This window comes from Blennius ocellaris (genome assembly GCF_963422515.1).
Source record: "Blennius ocellaris genome assembly, chromosome: 6".
Lineage (NCBI taxonomy): Eukaryota > Metazoa > Chordata > Actinopteri > Blenniiformes > Blenniidae > Blennius > Blennius ocellaris.
In genome coordinates, this window is record NC_137655.1 from 9,853,061 (window position 1) to 9,871,191 (window position 18,131).

General features: G+C 39.9%; 1 protein-coding gene across 1 annotated transcript in view; it reads right to left on the reverse strand.

Annotated features, from left to right (window-relative positions):
* Positions 1 to 18,131, reverse strand: part of lrp1bb (low density lipoprotein receptor-related protein 1Bb) — a 292,776-nt gene that overhangs the window by 57,932 nt on the left and 216,713 nt on the right. Inside the window, exons 43-55 of the mRNA XM_080497951.1 lie at positions 16,686 to 16,890; positions 13,079 to 13,271; positions 10,801 to 10,926; positions 8,918 to 9,046; positions 8,676 to 8,795; positions 7,785 to 7,898; positions 7,460 to 7,609; positions 7,101 to 7,223; positions 3,408 to 3,527; positions 2,516 to 2,644; positions 1,869 to 1,991; positions 620 to 760; positions 227 to 414 (exon numbers count right to left, since the gene is read on the reverse strand). Of these exons, the coding sequence (XP_080354077.1) occupies positions 227 to 414; positions 620 to 760; positions 1,869 to 1,991; positions 2,516 to 2,644; positions 3,408 to 3,527; positions 7,101 to 7,223; positions 7,460 to 7,609; positions 7,785 to 7,898; positions 8,676 to 8,795; positions 8,918 to 9,046; positions 10,801 to 10,926; positions 13,079 to 13,271; positions 16,686 to 16,890 (1,861 nt within the window). The remainder of the gene's footprint in view (positions 1 to 226; positions 415 to 619; positions 761 to 1,868; positions 1,992 to 2,515; positions 2,645 to 3,407; positions 3,528 to 7,100; positions 7,224 to 7,459; positions 7,610 to 7,784; positions 7,899 to 8,675; positions 8,796 to 8,917; positions 9,047 to 10,800; positions 10,927 to 13,078; positions 13,272 to 16,685; positions 16,891 to 18,131) is intronic.

Consider the following 18,131-nt stretch of genomic DNA (forward strand, 5'->3'; position numbering starts at 1 on the left):
TAATACCTCATACACTTTGTTATGTAACTTCAGGCTTATTACAGATTTTGTAGGGAGTGTGCTCACCACCAAATCCCTTTTCTAAAGCTATCCAATCACGTCTCAATCTTGGTGTTATAAAAACATACAGCGTTGCCATGACTGACTGTGTCAGTAAGGGTTACTCCAATCCAACTAGCAAAATATTCAGAGAGGTTTTGCACTTTTGAGAGAAATGGTCACGTACCTTGTAGCCTACAGGAAGATCCTGGCAGTCCTGTGTGCACCCACTGATTCGCCGGTTCAAGCATTCGTTCACATTGCAATTCCTCTCATCTGACTGGTCTCCGCAATCATCCCTTCCATCACAGAGGCTCCCCTCCGAAATGCAGCGTCCATTGGAGCACATGAAGAATGAGCCATTGCACAAGCTTCCTGAAAAGAGCAAAGCAGGACTGTTACTGGAAGAGTGTGGCGTGATTCCTTTGACTTGGACACAGAAAGTCTTGGACCTGACAATGGATTCTGACGGATTCTCTCTTGGTTGTGGCAATTTTTTTTTTTTTTTCCTGGCAGAGTGGTGCCATGGGTGGCAGATCTGATGAAAGGGTTCCAGCTGAGAGCCAAACAACAGTCTTACCTGCAGCCAGACACTTGAGGTTTAGAGGCAGTTCATCAGAATGGTCGGGACAGTCCGCGTAGCCGTCACACTCCCACTGAGAGCTGAGAAGACAGCGTCCGTCCCCACAGCGAAACTCCTCTAATCCGCAGGAACGATAGACTGAAATAAGAGGGAGACCGACACTCATCAGGTTATAGCTGGGCTTGGTGGGTGACATTGCTTTAGACTAGAATGTAATGTCTGGAAAGTGTGGAAGCTATAATGTGGAAAAAAGGCTGCTAGATTTCCATGATCATATAACTGTGCTTAAAGAATGACTGTTGACTGACAGCTGAAGCAGTATTGTGGTATTAAAGTTCTCAGCTATATTGAACAATACTTCAGGTATTATTACAAAAGTTTATGGGAAGCAGATAGTCATACTATCTGAAGAATGGTTCCCTGAAACAGCAAATTACATATGTAGAATGGGTCAATGCTTTCAGGGTTGTTTACACTGATTTCTGACCCTACAAATCAAATGCTACAACAGAAATTGAGACTCATCATGAAATGCTGATCTCGTGTTTTTTTGTTATCTCTCATTTTGACTGACAGAGTTCTTGCTAAAATTCAGCTCTCTCTATTTTAATTCTTCAAAGTAATTGACAGTATTCCAAATATTCCATCATTGTTGAAACAATTCAGGTCAACTTCTGCTTATTAGAACACAGAAAACTTTTTTTGTCTTTAGCAAACAGGACTGGCCATCTCCTGCTGAAGCAGATCAGCTCATGGATTCAGAGATAGTCTCCTGTATAACTCAGCTTTGACAAGTTTTTATTTTCACAATTGCTTTCTTGCCATTCTTAGACTCACCATTCCTCTCTGACATTTTGCATCAATAAAGCTCGGCTTTTTTCACTTATTTATTCAATTTTTACTTTTTTGGACTACGCTCAGTGCAACCAAAAGATAGTTGTTTGTATGAGAAACACTCTTTATGGCAATCTGGCACCAATATTCATTATTTATTCATCAGACTTGATTTTTTTTGCCTAAATTTCCAATGTGCCCTGAAGCTTTTAAATGTCTCTCAAACTGGAAATCTGCCTAGAGTTGCTATTTTGGTGAAACTATGTTCATCTTTGCCAACTGCAGTTTTCAACAACACCTTGAATTTTGAGTCTCAGAACAAGAGAAAGAGAGAAAGAAAGAGAGAAAGAAAGAAATAATGAAAGAGAGAAAGAAAGAAAGAAAGAAATGAAAACAAAAGAAATGTACTTGCCACATTCCACTGACTCATCTGATCCATCTCCACAGTCGTTATCGTGGTCACAGACGAACCTCTGGGGGATGCAGGCTTTGTTGTGGCAGCGAAATGAGTTGTCATCACACGTGTTGTTGGGTGCTGATGCATGAAAACAAGAGGGTTCAAGTGCTAATCAATGGATAAACATTTCTTTCACAACATGGCACGCAGTATGTCTACAATGCTGCATTAAGCCTTATGCTAATCCACTCATCTCAGTGTTTTCTAATTGATTTTGATTCCAAAGTATACTTGAATCAAAGCAGAACCAATTCAAATTACAGCACTTAAAAAAGGCTGCAATTATCCGGCACTTCTTTCTGTTCTGCTGCTAGAAATAAACTTTGTATAGAGATTTACAGGGGTGTATTTTATGGATGTTATGATGGCAATGATATAAAGTTGCGGATTCCAAAATGTGAGATGGACTTCATGGGATTTCAGTCCCCCCCAACATCCTTTTAATCTTTCTATTTTTTAAAGAGCTACTACTATTAGATTTAAAATGCGTTCAAGTCCTATTAAGTTATCATCCATAGACACTTAAAAGTGTCATTAAAAAAAAAAAAACCCTGATAAATGCAATATGCATTTCAATGCTTAGAATTAAATAAGAGTTTTACCACAGCCAGCGGCTGAAAGTTCGTCACTCCCATCAGGACAATCTCTTTCACCGTCACAGAGCCAGCGTTTGGGAACACAGGCATACGACCCAGGGCAGCTGAAAAGGCCTGGAGCACAAGTCACCAAACCTGAGAGCAAAACATAAACGCATGGTCGCTTTTCACCAGCCAGAGAGTACAACTGATCATAGAACAGACGCGGAGCAGATGTTTTCTTTAGAGTGTTATCACATCCCAGCCATTACTATGAGCAAAAACCATTTGGTCCTTGGCCCTTATGGATCTCACTATAGCAGGTAATATGGGTTACGGGCAGGCTGTGAGCTAATACCTCTTCACAACCTCAAACAAACAAGTGTTTCCTTTGTTACCATTTTATTTGTAGAAATAACAAATAATGGTGGTGCTGTTGTGAATAACAATTATTTACCTGTATTCTGTACGGCAAGGCTTCTTTTTATCTTTTAAGACTGCCCTTAGAGGCAAAACAGACCAGAAGAATAGGCTACACTGAAAAATGAAGTAAATACAACAGTTCAATCAAGGGTGAAGCGCTAAAAAGCATATTTTGCCTCTGACAATAATTGCACCTGAGAAAACGTTGGAGCATTTTAATAATAATTTCTTGACACTCCGTTACAACCACAATAAACAACCAGTGTTTGCCGAAAATCCAGTCTTTTTATTATGGGTGAATTCATTCAGTTATACTGAAGATTGCCCATTGAAATAGCCTCTCAGGCCTGAGCAATGAAAAATCTACTTGTGTCAGTGCTTACACAAATGTTCTTTTGTTGCCTCATCAGAAATCGTTTCATATATGACTAATTATTTCCAGGTTTTCCAGAAGAACATGCAGACCTTGAAACATAGATGTTTTTGTGACACTAACCGCAGATCTGCACACTCTCGTCCAGTCCGTCCTCGCAGTCATTTTCCCCGTCACACAGCCACTGTTTGGCAATGCATTTGTTCTTGGAGCAGGCAAACTGGTTCCACAGGCATGAGGAATCTGCAGAGAGCAGTGGAGGAAACATTTCAGTGCTATAACTCAAACAAAGTGAAGAAGAAACAAACAAAAAAAAAGAACAAGAGCACCATTCCATGTAGAAGGGGCAGGGCACTTTTAATCAAAACACAACAAGTGGGCTGGCTCTCATTTGCCCCTTGGCTTGGTTGTTTTTCTTCCTAGATTTTCTGCATGAGAGTTGCTTTCACAGAAAGCTGTCTAAATAGCACTTTCTTTCCTTTGCTACCACAAGAAATCTAAGTGAGGAATGTTCCCAGTCACTGTGCAGCAGAATAAAAATACCATAAGAATATTTTCCAAAAAAGGAAACAAAAAAAAAGAAGCTTGGCTTAAATGCTTTATTAAATAAGCTAAAGAGTGATTAGAATTCATTTTCTCAAAAGGAACTTGGGTTCTCAGGATAACAAAAAACAGCTGGGTGTTAAATGTGAGAGCAGGCTGCTGATTGTCATGTAAAAGATAGTGTGGATGTATTCAAGAGCGGTGTTGAATTTGTGTCACTCAGCCACCCAATGTCCCTGGGAAGTTGCTCTGTGGTCTCATTTACTCAGATGTCATCCCGGGCAAAGTCTGCCAGAGCTTTGATAAGATGCAGAGAAAAGAAAGAGGATGTGTGGCTCCAGGTCAGACCACAGTACCAGGAATTATGGATCCGGCTAGGAGGGAGGGAGGGAGGGAGGGAGGGAGGGAGGGTGCGTGCGTGCGTGTGTGTGTGTGGTGGGCTCTCTTGCACTGTGCTGCTTTCCTTCCTGACAGACTTTGTACATCAGTGGCTTTATGTGTACTGATAGTGTGATGTAAGATACGGGTGAGATAAACATTAAATGGCTAAATCTGGAAACCATGATTATCTACACTTTCTGTTTGTGATACCAAATTTGCACTTCAAATGTGAACGGCTCCTTCAAGTGTATAACAAAATTGCAGGTCTGCAGCACGTTAAATGTATCAAAGGGAGTCTTTCATGTCTCATTTTCAATAGTGTTTCACACGGAAGCAAAAGCGCCTTATGCATTGTGAAGTGACAAATGACTATTCTGTCTAATCAGATGTGGAATTCAAAATTTCTGAAATGTAATGACATTTCCCTCAAACCACAGTTCCTCTGCAGTCAGATTATCAGTGGCTGGGGCTTTTTATATGCTAATTAACTCAGAGGAAAGGGAATATTGTCTATTTGTTCTGGAAATGCTATTCAGAACTTCTTAAAGACTTATGACATAATTCATATCAGTACTGATTTACACACATTTGAAGCATGGGATGTTATCATTTCAAACAAGCCGGACTGACTTTTCCAGTTAAAGGAATGGGAATGTGTTTGTCTGGAAAGCATCTCTCAAACAACTGCCAAGGGCAATTTACAGAATAAATCTGATAACTGGAATGGCATTAAATATGAAAACGAGGCTGCTTTCCATTGTTTGAAAATGAGAAAAATGAATGTGAGCTAAAAGAAAAGGAGCTAGTTAAGTATGCAGGAAGGATTCTCTCATAAGCAGAGGTACTGTATACATGTTCTGTATATAATGTTTATCGTCTAAAATGCTGTAGGTTAGCAAGAACAACGAGAAAATGAATAACACATAAGTCCAGCATGCACACTGATGTTTAGACACATTAGCAGTTAGAGCCTTCAATGACAGCGGTAAACTACACAGTGCTTGTAAAGTATGGCATTGTTTCGCATTTTAACTTGCTTACATTCTGTGAAATGCATTGAGCACAATGTATGAGAGACGGATGTCTCAAGGAGACAATAGATCTGCCTGATGCAAGTTGCTACAGAAGCTAATTTGAATGTTTTCTGCTGTAAAAACCAACAACAATAACAAAAAAACAACATCAACAGAAAACACCATGAATTTCTATGCCGACCAGTGTTTGTTGATGCTGGTTTCGCAGGTAAACCACCCCCATCATTATAAATCAAATGTATCATTAATCTTGTTGGTCATCGAGCGTGTTAATTCCTGTCCACATTTCCTTGTTTACAAATTGAATGCTGAGTTTTCGTTCATACTAAACACAATGTAGTTAGCCCTGACTGAACATTCTGAACTGAAGGGAAATGATGAGTAATGTAGAAGAGACAGTAGAAGTACCCAGAATAAAAGATACATGGTCCTGTGTGTGTGTGTGTGTGTGTGTGTGTGTGTGTGTGTGTGTGTGTGTGTGTGTGTGTGTGTGTGTGTGTGTGTGTGTGTGTGTGTGTGTGTGTGTGTGTGTGTGTGTGTACGTGTGTGTGCGTGTATGTGTGTGTGCGTGTGTGTGTGTGTACATGTGTGTGTGTGTGTGTGTGTAATAAATGATAATTTGCCATTTGTGTGCCTTGATGAGATGAAATCTAGAAGATCATTAGAATCATTGAAACTGTCCCTTCGTTGATTGGAAAAGCTAGCACCACATTTTATCTGACTATAATCAAATGTTTTCAACCAAAGTCCAAACTTGATGTTTCTGGCTTTAAGCTTGTGGGTTAAAAAAAGGAAATTAAGATGTATGTGTGAGTGTGTGTGTGTGCTGATGAGGTGTGTTTGTTGTTGAAATTTCATGTTTCCTTTTATCACAGCGGCAGAAGGAAAATACTCCTTTGGTCATTCATAGAATTGCATAAACTATTCATGACACCTGCCAGCCCGGCAGGTCCCAACAGTCAGTCTGGAGGATCGTACACAATATAATAAGTGGCAGGTAAAGTACAGGCCCCTTGAGTTTGTACACTGTATACACATGGCCCCTTTATGAGTGTGATGATGATGGAACATAACAGTGACCAGCCGCATTAAAGCAGCCAGCCCACTTTTCTTCTAAGCCAAAGGTAATAATACATGTGTGAAGCTGTTGGTTTTGAAAGAAAATTACATGAATCCACAGTGTGACTTAATGATGATCCTCCTGCTTAATTGGAGAGAGCTCAACTTTGTTATAGTATGCTGCATACGTTAACATGCATCAAAGTACAATTGCGTTTGCAGCCTCTGATGAGTGGAGAAAAGAAAATGCGTATCAATGTGTAATCCTTTCATATGTTGTCGCTATCCAATGAAGCCACATTTTGACCTTCAGCGTGACTGTTTCCGATGGTTCATTAATTGATTATTAATTTGGCAGGGCTGTTTATCATGATTCAAAGAGAGAAGAAGGGGGAAAATGTGTGTGTACTTAGCTGTCTTGCTGTGAATTCAGAGTAGAAATTACACTTTCAAACAAGCAGTAGCACCCACTTGAGAAATCTCAAACACACAATAAGGGGAAGCAAAACAAAGTGAGAAGAAATAGCCTCATGGCACGATGAACAATCATCTCTTGTCTTTCCGCCTCCTCCTTATATATTATACGTAATATTTCTTGAACAGCCGGATCTATTTAAATGACAAAAACATTACGACAAATAGCTTCTTGTTAATGGAAAATAAATATCCTTCCAATGCCTGACGGTGCTGTGTACTGCAACAAAACACCTCATCTATTTCCTCCCGTTTAGAAAACAAAGGATTATTTCTGCTTGTTGCGCCAAAGCTCTTCCAGGAGAGGTAAGATTTGTTGGCTTACCACACTGGAACTCATCTGCTCCATCCTCGCAGTCTTTCTGGCCATCGCACAGCCACACACTGGAGATGCAGTTCCCACTCGGACAAGCAAAGTGGCCTTCCTCGCACTTATGCCCATGGGAGACTGGAACAAACAACACACCGAGTCAGTCCTCTGGGCATTAGCAATGATTGAGGTCATTATCTTTTCCTAAGCTCTCTGTGAATCTCTAACTGCACTGTTATAATCACTTCTGAAAATGAGATCAGCCTTAAGTCCTCTCTAATTGAAGCTGGCTTCCTTCATCAGCGTTGAGTGAACAGGAATGAAATGTGTATTTTTTTTTTTGTGCGTGTGTGTGTGCTTGTGGCACTGCTCACCCTGGCAGTTGGTCTCGTCAGCATAGTCTCCGCAATCATTTGCACCGTCACAGATCCAGGAGGGGTGGATACACAGTGAGGTTGAGTTGCAGCTGATGAAATCCTTTTCTTTCACCCCCAGCTTGTAAAAGTGAGAGCAGTCTGTGTGGTCTGAATACAAAAAAAGGAAAACATGGCGCCACAATAATTGTCTGCTCACAGAGTGTCTGGCGGAGTATTCAGTCTGATCTGAGGCATGGGCACGTTAGCGGATCTGTCTGATCTGCTCGATATACAGCTGTATGTACATTTCCATTATTACTGCCATGCAAAGTGACTGACTTACTGCAGCCTTTTTCATCAGAGGCATCGGCGCAGTCAATGGCCTGGTTACACCAGGCTGATCTGGGCACGCAACTTCCGTCTTTGCAAGATGACTCTGATGAGCCACATGTGACATCTAAGAGGGGGTTAGAATTAGCATTTCAAAAAAAGACAGACAGCAATCAGAGGCAGGTACAGCTCACAACAATGCTTCTATCTGGGACTGGTGGAAATTAGCTCTGGGTTGAAAAGTACCAGACAGAAAAAAGGATTTTCATGAGTTTCAGCATCTGAGCCTGGCTGTGCTATGAAAGCCGTCTAAGTGCCATGTTTCGTTAGTGCTGTGCAAGAAGAAATCAGACTTAATATGCATGAGAGACATCTTGGTGTGTTAGATTTGACTAATTATGGTTGGTGGTCATTTCACCTTGGCGTGTTTAACATCATGTTACTATACAAGAATGTGGTGAAGGAGGCAGGAAAAAAAACAAAAACATACTGTGCAAAATTACACACCGTAGTTAGATTAACTCCTTCCTGAAATCTCAGACTGCTGAGTTGGAGGGTCCATGTTAATTACGAATGCAGTGCTGTATTCTCATAGGCTCAGTCAGCATGGTAAGAATCCAGACACAAATTGCACACTTCCAAAATGATATCAATGTGAAATCACTTTAGTGACATTAAAGTAACACAAAATACTGTCCAGGCTCTGGGGAGCAGCTTCTTCGGTTGGAGGTTAGCAGTCTCTTTGAATTCGTGCACTCCTCCAAGATCTCAAGGCTCATTAAACAGTGACGGCTTAGCGCAGCATGTGGCCTACCGCACCGTATTAATATAAGCATTAGTGTGACTGGATCCTGCCCTCAGAGGCAGGACGGATAGAACAGGAGATCAAACGGCTGTGACTCACTGCTACAGAGAGCTTCATCAGAGTTATCCCCACAGTCATCGATCCCATCACAGAAGCGATTGTTGGCCACACACCGCCGGTTGAAGCAGGGCCGAAAACCTTTCCGACAGTTCCTGTTGTCTGAACAGATGGATTCGCATGAGTATATCAAAAGCTCAAGTCAATGACGTTCTGCAGTCATCAAGCGAGCTCTTCACTCTCCACTCTCCATTCTCCACTTTGATTTATGAAGCATCTCTTACCACAGTACTGCATCTTCTCATCTGACTTGTCCTTGCAGTGGGCGATCCCATCACAGGTCAGTTGGTAGTTGATACACTCTCCATTCCCACACTCGAATTCAGTGTAGATGTTGCAGGATGAATTCTCTGCTGCAGACAAAGACAGTGAGGGTGGTGACAGCTTCGATCACTGCGAGGGCCACAAAATGTCATCTTCACTACCAAATAGTGGTAAATTGTGCCTCGGCACTTCTCTCAGTAGAATATACTGTATAAGAGCTGTGGCTATTGATTCAATTAAACGAAACAACTACATGCAAATGAATTAAACCTATTCAATTAGTGCATCCTCGAAGCACTTCTCTTTAAAATATCTCAGAGGTCAACAGACAATTCCTTTGACTTCATGCTTGGTTTGTGTTGTGACAAGCAACTGTCAATGGTGGGACCTTACAGAGACACCGTGTGCCTTTCCAAATGATGTCCAATCAAGTGACTTTACCCAACATGGACTCGTATTAAGCTTCTGGATGCATTGAACTTTAATTCAAAGCATCAGATTTAAAATGAGGAGCCAATAAAAACTTAAAAGGTAGACAGATGCCATTAAAACTATGAATCAGATACGAAATACCATGCTTGAATGAAGTTTAATAGTTTAATCAAATAAAAAACAAATTGCGTAGAATAAAGCACTATTAAAATAACAGACAAAAGCGATTATCAGTTCATTTTCAAGAGAACACTAATTCAAATAAAACATGTTAAGCTGCTTTCTGATTCGAGCAGCAGAGTGTACCTGATAAGAATTAATTAAATTCATGTGCATGCACTTATTGGTTTTGATTTGAAATTATATTTAATAATACAGCAGTCACACCTTTCTTCTGTCATCTGTGAAACCAAAGATTTTAAAATTCTTTGAGAATTGGCTCCTCTGAGCCAGAGAACAAGGACTGGAATTATATGCGTCTCACTTATTGTCATCCTACCCCCCATAATGTAAACAAACCTGATGCAAGTGAACTTACAGGAAAGATGAAACCATGCAGTTACTCCAACAACCCAGTTTAATGTCATATTCCTAAATGCTATGGCAGCATCCAGGAAGGACTACAGCATCACTCCGACTGCTACGTTTGATGGACTACAGCAGCGGGCAAATGTCCCTCGGACGGGTGGCCGTCCAGATGGCTGTCACTACATCCATTACACTTGCACTTTCGCATGGGGAACATCTGGCTCTAGGTCTCCTGGAAACCCCTTACATTGGTAGTCAATTCATGTTTGATCTATGATTATACACACAAGTGTGCTTTCAGTCATCAGGCATAAATTAAAGTTCGAACAACAAATACCCTTCCAGACTTTGATCAGGCTTCCTCTGAGCTGTGCTGCTTCTCAAGTTAAAAATACAGAATTGCTTTCTGCATTCACTTGAGTCAAACTTTGTGGTGAAAAAGTCTGCTGTCCTCTGCCATGACATCCAAACTTTCCACCCAGCTCTGAGACACACGCCATGTTCAGTCTGGCCCAACTTCCCTCGTTTGAACAGCTCCTCCTGCCATATGGTCTACCATCACACCGCATCTCAAATTCAACTGGCGCTGTCGAATTAGGAAGCGAGTCACCATCTCATCATTTATTTATCTCCATTCATTCTTGAAACTTACTGGCAACTGGAATAATGAAACTGCTTCATAAAGAGAGCTGCTGTTGTGCTTGAAGCGTGTGTGTGTGTGTGCGCCCGCGCGCGCGCGTGTGTGTGTGTTCGTCATACACTAATGAGTCAACAGGATGTTTCTTGTATACAGCACATGTACATTTGGACACAAGCAATGCAGCTGAATCTTTGAGAAACAATCAATTCCTAAAGGGTGTCATTAAAATCATGAACGACTTACACACACATCGGTTGTCATCTAACAGCACGCGCTCTCCACGGCATGTGCAATTCACCCTCCCGTATGGGGTCAGCAGACAGAGGTCACCACAGCCTCCGTTCAGGTGTCGGCATGGCGACAGCTCGCCTTTAAAAGGAAAAAGCAAAACTAAACCTCAAGTGATTAAAAGTTCGAAGTCAATGAGAAATTCTCAGAGGAAACACTTTGTTATTTTAGTGTCATTGGCCTGATGAGTACAGTTTCCCGCTAAATAACTCATTAAAAAATATTATTTGAATATCTAAATAACTAATTTACCTCTGCCTGGTACATTCAGCTTCAGACTTCCTCCTCTATTAGAGGATCATAAACGATAATAGATGAAAATTATGGCAACTGATATGAATGTAAATCATTAATCAAAGTTCTACAGACTGTGTACTCATCGCATTGTTTATTAAACTGACATTTATTTCAAAGAGTCAGTTAACATGGGTATAACATCCTTATACATAAAACATACAAACATATTTGAAAATGGAGGAAATACCAATTGATCATTTCTTCAACAGCTTCTCTTCCACATTAAGTGCAAAGGGCAAAATAAGGTTCTTACAAATAAAGAAGATGTACATACGTTGTTCTTTTAAATGTGTAGAAAATATCAAAGTGTTTGAAGGCACAAAAGTCTGATCCTTGCCCTGCTCTTTTGCTGTGTAATAGCTGATATGGATTTTTGCCTGTAAAATTCCTCCCCAAGTGAGATGACCAAACTGGAAACACATGAAAGAAACAACGTGCCGCTGTTGTCTGGGGGAAGAAATATCTGCCCTACGGGCATCCTTTCCACAACTCAGGTAAACCAAATGCCTGAATATTTATCGCTGGGATTTTCCTCGATGGCAAACGAAAGGCTATGGAGGCAATCGGAGTTGGACAATGTAACATTAAAAAAATGAAAGAACACATTTGGAAATATGAATTACCCTGCAGACATGCAGCTGTTCCCATGTAGGTCAAATGAATAGGTTATTTCTACGAACAAGATAAACAACAAAAGTGTGGTTGGTGATAACTGAGTCCGACCTCTGGGACAATCTTAAACCCACACGTCTTTGTACTACTTTGAAATTAAACTATATTTGGCATATAAGAGACTCCCACTACAACATGAGCTACTTTTATTATTAATTACCAGTGAAACATTAAGTTTCCAGGCATTCTATAGAATACCACTTTCATTTATCAACTGCATGTTTCATTTGTACAAACATTTATTTTTAAAGAGATTAATCCTTACTTATTTTTTACCACACATAGAGTTTTATATCAGAACATTTTGTAGTGTGTATTTATTAAATTTCTTTTATTGAAAATGTTCTAAACCTGGGCATAAATGAGTTCTGCCCTGTACTTATAACTTATTTACAATGAATTCTCAACAATTAGAATAAACTAAGCACGCATGGAAACATCTACCTCTCGATTCAAATGTGCCTCTCTTTGTGGATTCCACATATCTTCCATCACAGAGTATCTCACAGATACTCTCAATTGATGTTTGCTCACCTGTAGATTATTTTGGTAAAAAGCTTTCTCCAAGTTGACATCAACAGTTAATAGCCCCAAGCAAATATCTCCTTCCCACCTCTTCATCTTCCTGTTTGGCTGATACCTTGTACGAGCACTGACACAACCTGCCTGAGTTACTCTGTGTGTGTGTTCGTGCATATACATCCATTTTAATGTTATAGTTGTTGACAGTTTAGATGTCCCCACTGTTTCAGAGCAAATAATGCAGCTTATTCATTTTGGACTAGACAATCAATTCAAAGTATTTCATTAAATATGTGGTATCAAGTATTTTGTATTAGGTAATTTGAATTGATTAAAAAAAAAAAAAACCTATGTGGAAAATAAACAGCTTGCATTAGTGATCAAATTCAGTTTATCAGTAAAAATTTGGAAGATTTTGCATAAATAAAAAATTGAGAGTATAATGTTTTTATTTATTGTGGTTTTTTTAATGATTATGATGGTCATAAGCTGCTGTTGTTGGTTCCAAACTGGGGCGATAAAAACACAGATAAAGACATTTTCCAGTAAGAAATACATTTCGCTGCAGCTGGAAGTCTATATACCAGACATTTGTTTTGGTCTGAAGCCTTAAACATGGCTAACATAATAAATATTAACATGTATAAAGTAATGTGCATAATCATGCTCAAACCACCAGGTACCTACAAACACACCTTTGTGCATGATGGCACTGCTCATCCCCAGGTGTACAAATACTCACAGTTATTGGTGTCCTTGGCCACAGCTATAATTCCCATTGGTTGATGGGGTATATCTGCTCGGAGCACCTTGGTGTCACTGCCGGTGTACTTGTTTGATCGTAGCACAGCCCTGCGCGCCCAGTCTGACCAATAGATGAAATCTGCATAGATGGCGAGCCCATAAAAATTTCCAGATCCTGATTTAATGATGACCTGAAAGTAGAGGACTGGTGTCAACGAAGCTCCTCTATCTGCTGGTAAATACCTTAAACACATGCAGGACTTTGACTGTTGGACGATCTTAGTATCATCATCTGTAAAGCACTCAAGACGTCTATTTGGAGACCCAACTGGAGACAGCGTTGACGTAATCTTCTGTAAAACTCCGGGAACGAATGTGGAGAAAAACGTCTCCAGTCATCAATCAACAAATCACCCCCACCGCCCACTTGACTGCTTAACCCAGATGTTGGGGGAGTAAATGACAGTGCCATTTTGCAGGAAGCAGGAATCCATCAGATGCCTTCTTCTAGGACTTCAGGGACTCCTGTGGTTGTATTCTCAGCCATTAGTGGGACCAGCTTGTAAGCTACGTCACATTATCTCGGTGTCACACTGAGATTAATAGGACAGGTGTTGATTAACGGAGTGCAATGTGTGCAACCAACAACTGGCCATCATACAAGTGAGAGACATTGAAATAGAGAGAAATGCCAGATGGGGCAGGGGAGAACATATTGATCGGAAATTGGATTTGGTAGACATTCACTTTACAGTCAGTCCCACATTACTTGTGTTCTGCATAAACAGGCAGAAGCTTGATTGTCTTATCACTGTCTCTCTCAATTTGGCAGTATCTAAATATGATATTATGCGTTGATGAAATCTTTACTGATGACTTCAATCAGGCTTCAGTGCGATATGGCAACATGAACAAGCCCCGAGAGAGCACTTCTGACATGATTTCCAAATGCTGCTGACCATTTTCGTACAGCTCCCTGCATGAATCCTCTCCTCTTGATGGTGAAAAGGGCATCTTTTTCCAACTAAACATGCCGATATCTCCCCTTATCATGTACTCCAGTGCCCTTTGTGAAGCACTGCTTTCATTAGTGACAGAGGTTTCCACTCTCAAAATGGCAAAGAGGAGGGAGCCACACGCAGCAGTTCTTGTTCCTCTCGCCAACCACACTGTCGGTATATAATGGTACTGGTGCAGAGGAGAGGAGCAGCTGGGGGCTCAAAGACCCTCTGCTGCCATCAAAGTTTACATTCATATGAGTCATAACAAAACTGCTGCTGTACACTTTGATCTACCCTCCTTGTACCAAGACCTGCAGATTTCTCATTCCAAATTGAAATCCTTTGACATTTTTGCAAACTTAAACACATCGGTGCCAAGTGAACTTGAAACCCTTCTCATTTTAGCTTCCTTAATTGCAGTCGGATTGGCATATACAACTGATGTGTTTGTCCTAAGATTTCTCAGTTACAGTCTGAGCAAGAGCTGAAGTTGAGAGTCAGCTCTCTCTGTTTAATTTACACTTTTTAATTGGAATGGAGGATCTGCACCCAGAGTAGTCTCACTGCAAAGCCTTCATTAGCAGCCCTCAACTGCAGAAGGGGCAGGCGGGGACCCAAAGGTGAAGAGTTTGTGAGCCTAGTGACCCAGCTCATCAAACATATGGGTAACTAATTGAGGCGGGCCAAGGTGCTGAGCTGCAGAGGTCATGTCAAGCAAAAACTGAAATCCACACCAAAAAAAAAGAAAAAAGGCCATCTTGTTCTGGAATTTCCTGGACAACCTGGATACAGCTGCCATGCTATACAATATGCATTAAACCTTACAAACCTTGTAGAAAAAAATTTAAGTCTTGTCTTTTTCACATTTCACAATGTATTAGTTATGTGATTAAGAAAATAAAGAAGAAATGGCTGTTTCACTGTAAAGATGATCTTGTCCCAGAAGCTCAATGAGAAACATAGTTTATGTTCATATTTCTATGATTCGGATAGCTGGGTTTATCTTCATTTTGTGGAATGAATGAACAAAATCTCAAAATTTGTGCAAAATATGCAATGGCTGAGAGTTTCTACTCCTTTTGCTAACATAGTATTAATTTTCAAGGTCTGGAAAATCTTCAAAATTATTGGGTGGTAATTTTACAAATGTGTGACATGCTGGTAAACCTTGGATGGTCATCCAATAGAAGACATTGGTGCCACCACAATGGCTATTTATGGGCTCAAAGCTCTAATTCTCTGCATTCTGACTGGGCTCCTAACTATCGTAACAGATCTGGAAGCTATGGTTTGAGAAGCACGCATGTCAACTCCTGCCAGCGATGACTGAGCAGTAATATAAAGGTTGAAGATGTCTAAGCCATTTTGACATTCTGTTTATGACTGTGCTTCTCACATAAAGTGTTTTTTTTTTTTCATGCACATTTACTACTATACTAGGAGTTGGCATCCCAAAAGAAAATAAAAATAAAATTGAATGAGAGGGATGAGCAAGAAGCCCTGGTCAATTCTGCTCAATGGAAATATGTGGGAAGTGCTTCTGGATTTGGAGTGCGGAGTCCGGTATATCAAAACAACTCCTGACAGTCCAGTAAAGAAACTGTTGCCTACTTAATTTTTATGTTGCAACACAAAGGAACTCCTCTTTATGAGCTACATAACCCTAACCAATAAAGTAAACATGTTCAAAACAAACTATTTTGCCCATTGGAACATGAAAGCTAACCTGAACACTCTCACTCATATTGGTGACCACAGCGACATGTCAAGAGTAATATAATTTACAATCTGGAGCTGGCCACCCTCTTATTAGTTAAACAGAATTTCAGATGTATTCATTTTGTGAGGACTGACAGACTTGGAGTGTCCATGGGTAATTATTCCTTGGGGGGGTATTAACCGAGCAATAATAATGTTTCATTGGCTTGTGCGAGTTGCTATCAATGTGACAGTCTCCAACAGAATAAACAATAAAGTAATTAAACAAAATTAAGAGCTGGATTTATACTTGGGGGGGAAAAAAATCGTGCTTATTTAAAAAAAAAAAAAAAAAACATTTAAATAAGAACTTTCTTCAGTAACTATCATGCAGTTTGATAGCGTGCAACAGCAGATGGAAGCGATACCTGCTGTCTTTAGATGCATATTAAAAGATTTCCCGATAAAGGCCTACTGTGGCGACCATTAATTTGTCTTTATTCAGTCTGGCTGGCAGACAGCACGGTTGCATGTAAGCAAAAGCAGATGAAGAAAATGTAGATTTAAAGCAGAGGCACTTATAGAATATGAATGACCGAATTAAGAGACTATAATGTTATGAAACAAAAGTGATACGTATTTCGGTTAGCATCACACTGTTGAATTTTGCAGGGGTGACGTACAGGCACTCAACTTTGAGCGAAACAGGAGCTTGTTGATGAACCTTTAATGATAAATTATAATTTTTAGATTCTCTTAAACAAAAAAACACAACTGTGTTGAGGAACATTATGTGGGTCATAAAAAAAAACCAAATATGACATTTTCATTGGTAGAAGCAATCCCATTGTTTGAGATGATCACACTTATTATAATTTACGTTGGAGTGAACATTTCGATACTCACGTATCTGTTGGAACCATCATAGTCACATCTCTCAATCTTGCCGAGGCTCCCGTCTGAAAAGTACAGCTTCTCTGCTTTGTGGTCGATCGTCAGACCGTTGGGCGTCAGGATGTCAGAACTGATGACAATCCTCAAATTGTTGCCAGCTAAGGTAGATCTCATGATGCTGGGCCTTTGCTCATTCCAGTTTGTCCAAAACATGAGGCTGAAAGAAAGAAAAAAGTTAAGCAACAGTCCCAACAGTTAAGCAACGGTCCCAACCTGCCGTACCATATTTGCAAGTGCGTGCTGTCTATGTGCAAAAACGTGGGCAAAATCTGGCGATCCGTACATGGTGAGTACCGTCTCCATATGGATTTAAGAGCACGCAGATTGGACATCGGGCGGAAAAACTCATGTTCATCGCACTTGCACGCACTTGCAAGTGAGTAAGGACACAGTACATGAGCAGCACGTGTAAGTACAGCCTCTATAGGATAGAGCCTATACATTATTAGCCTTTAATACATTGTTGGTTGCTACATACCACCTGATCGGCACAATATTTTTTCCTTGAAGTCACTCATGACAAACAAAATGTAACATTTTCACTTTAAATGCATTATTAACATCATGTTATGTAAAGACACATTCATCAATAACCCTTAAATACTGGTTTGATTGAAGTGAAAAGACCTGAACAGATCACAAAGACAATCACACACATACATATCTAGGATTAATTAACAGACAGGAATTTTACTAATTGATATATTAATATCTCTATAGATTTTGGGAGGAAACTAGAATTAAACCAGTGACCTACTACTCTAAGACTAAAGATTAATCTCACTATTATATGTTATGTGTGAGTATACATAAAATAGATAACACTAACAGTAATGATGGACAAATGGGATGGCTAAATGAAAATGTAGCAAATGAAACTAATAGTAACTTCATCTTTTTTCAGGGATTTGGAGAATGGATGTACATTTAAAATCCACAGCTTTGTAAACATGGCTGTAACAAAAAATGCAATTATGTTGTGTATAAAAATCCGTTCCTGGTCTCCTGCTTTACACTGTAATGAAGTACTGGAAGTCCACTTGAGTGTTATAATAATGATTTGGGTCAGAAGTCACAACCAGGGGCTACTAATTAATAACTTGAGTTTAAATTCTAATTATGAGACAGTGATTCTGGAGTGGGATGGATATGGTGCCAAACTGCCAACCAAGGATAGTCTGAGGTCAAGAAATTAATTTAGTTAGTATAACAGAGGGGAGCAAGATACTTACTCTTTTCAGACTGCTCACAGTAAGATTTTCATATTCATGAAAACACAGATTTCTATTGCAAACTGAACCGGATGGAAGAGGAATACTAATGTGATAATATTTGAACAACAGTTTTAAAAAAGCACATAAATAAAATAAATAGAGTTAAACTGGGTATTCAAAATCA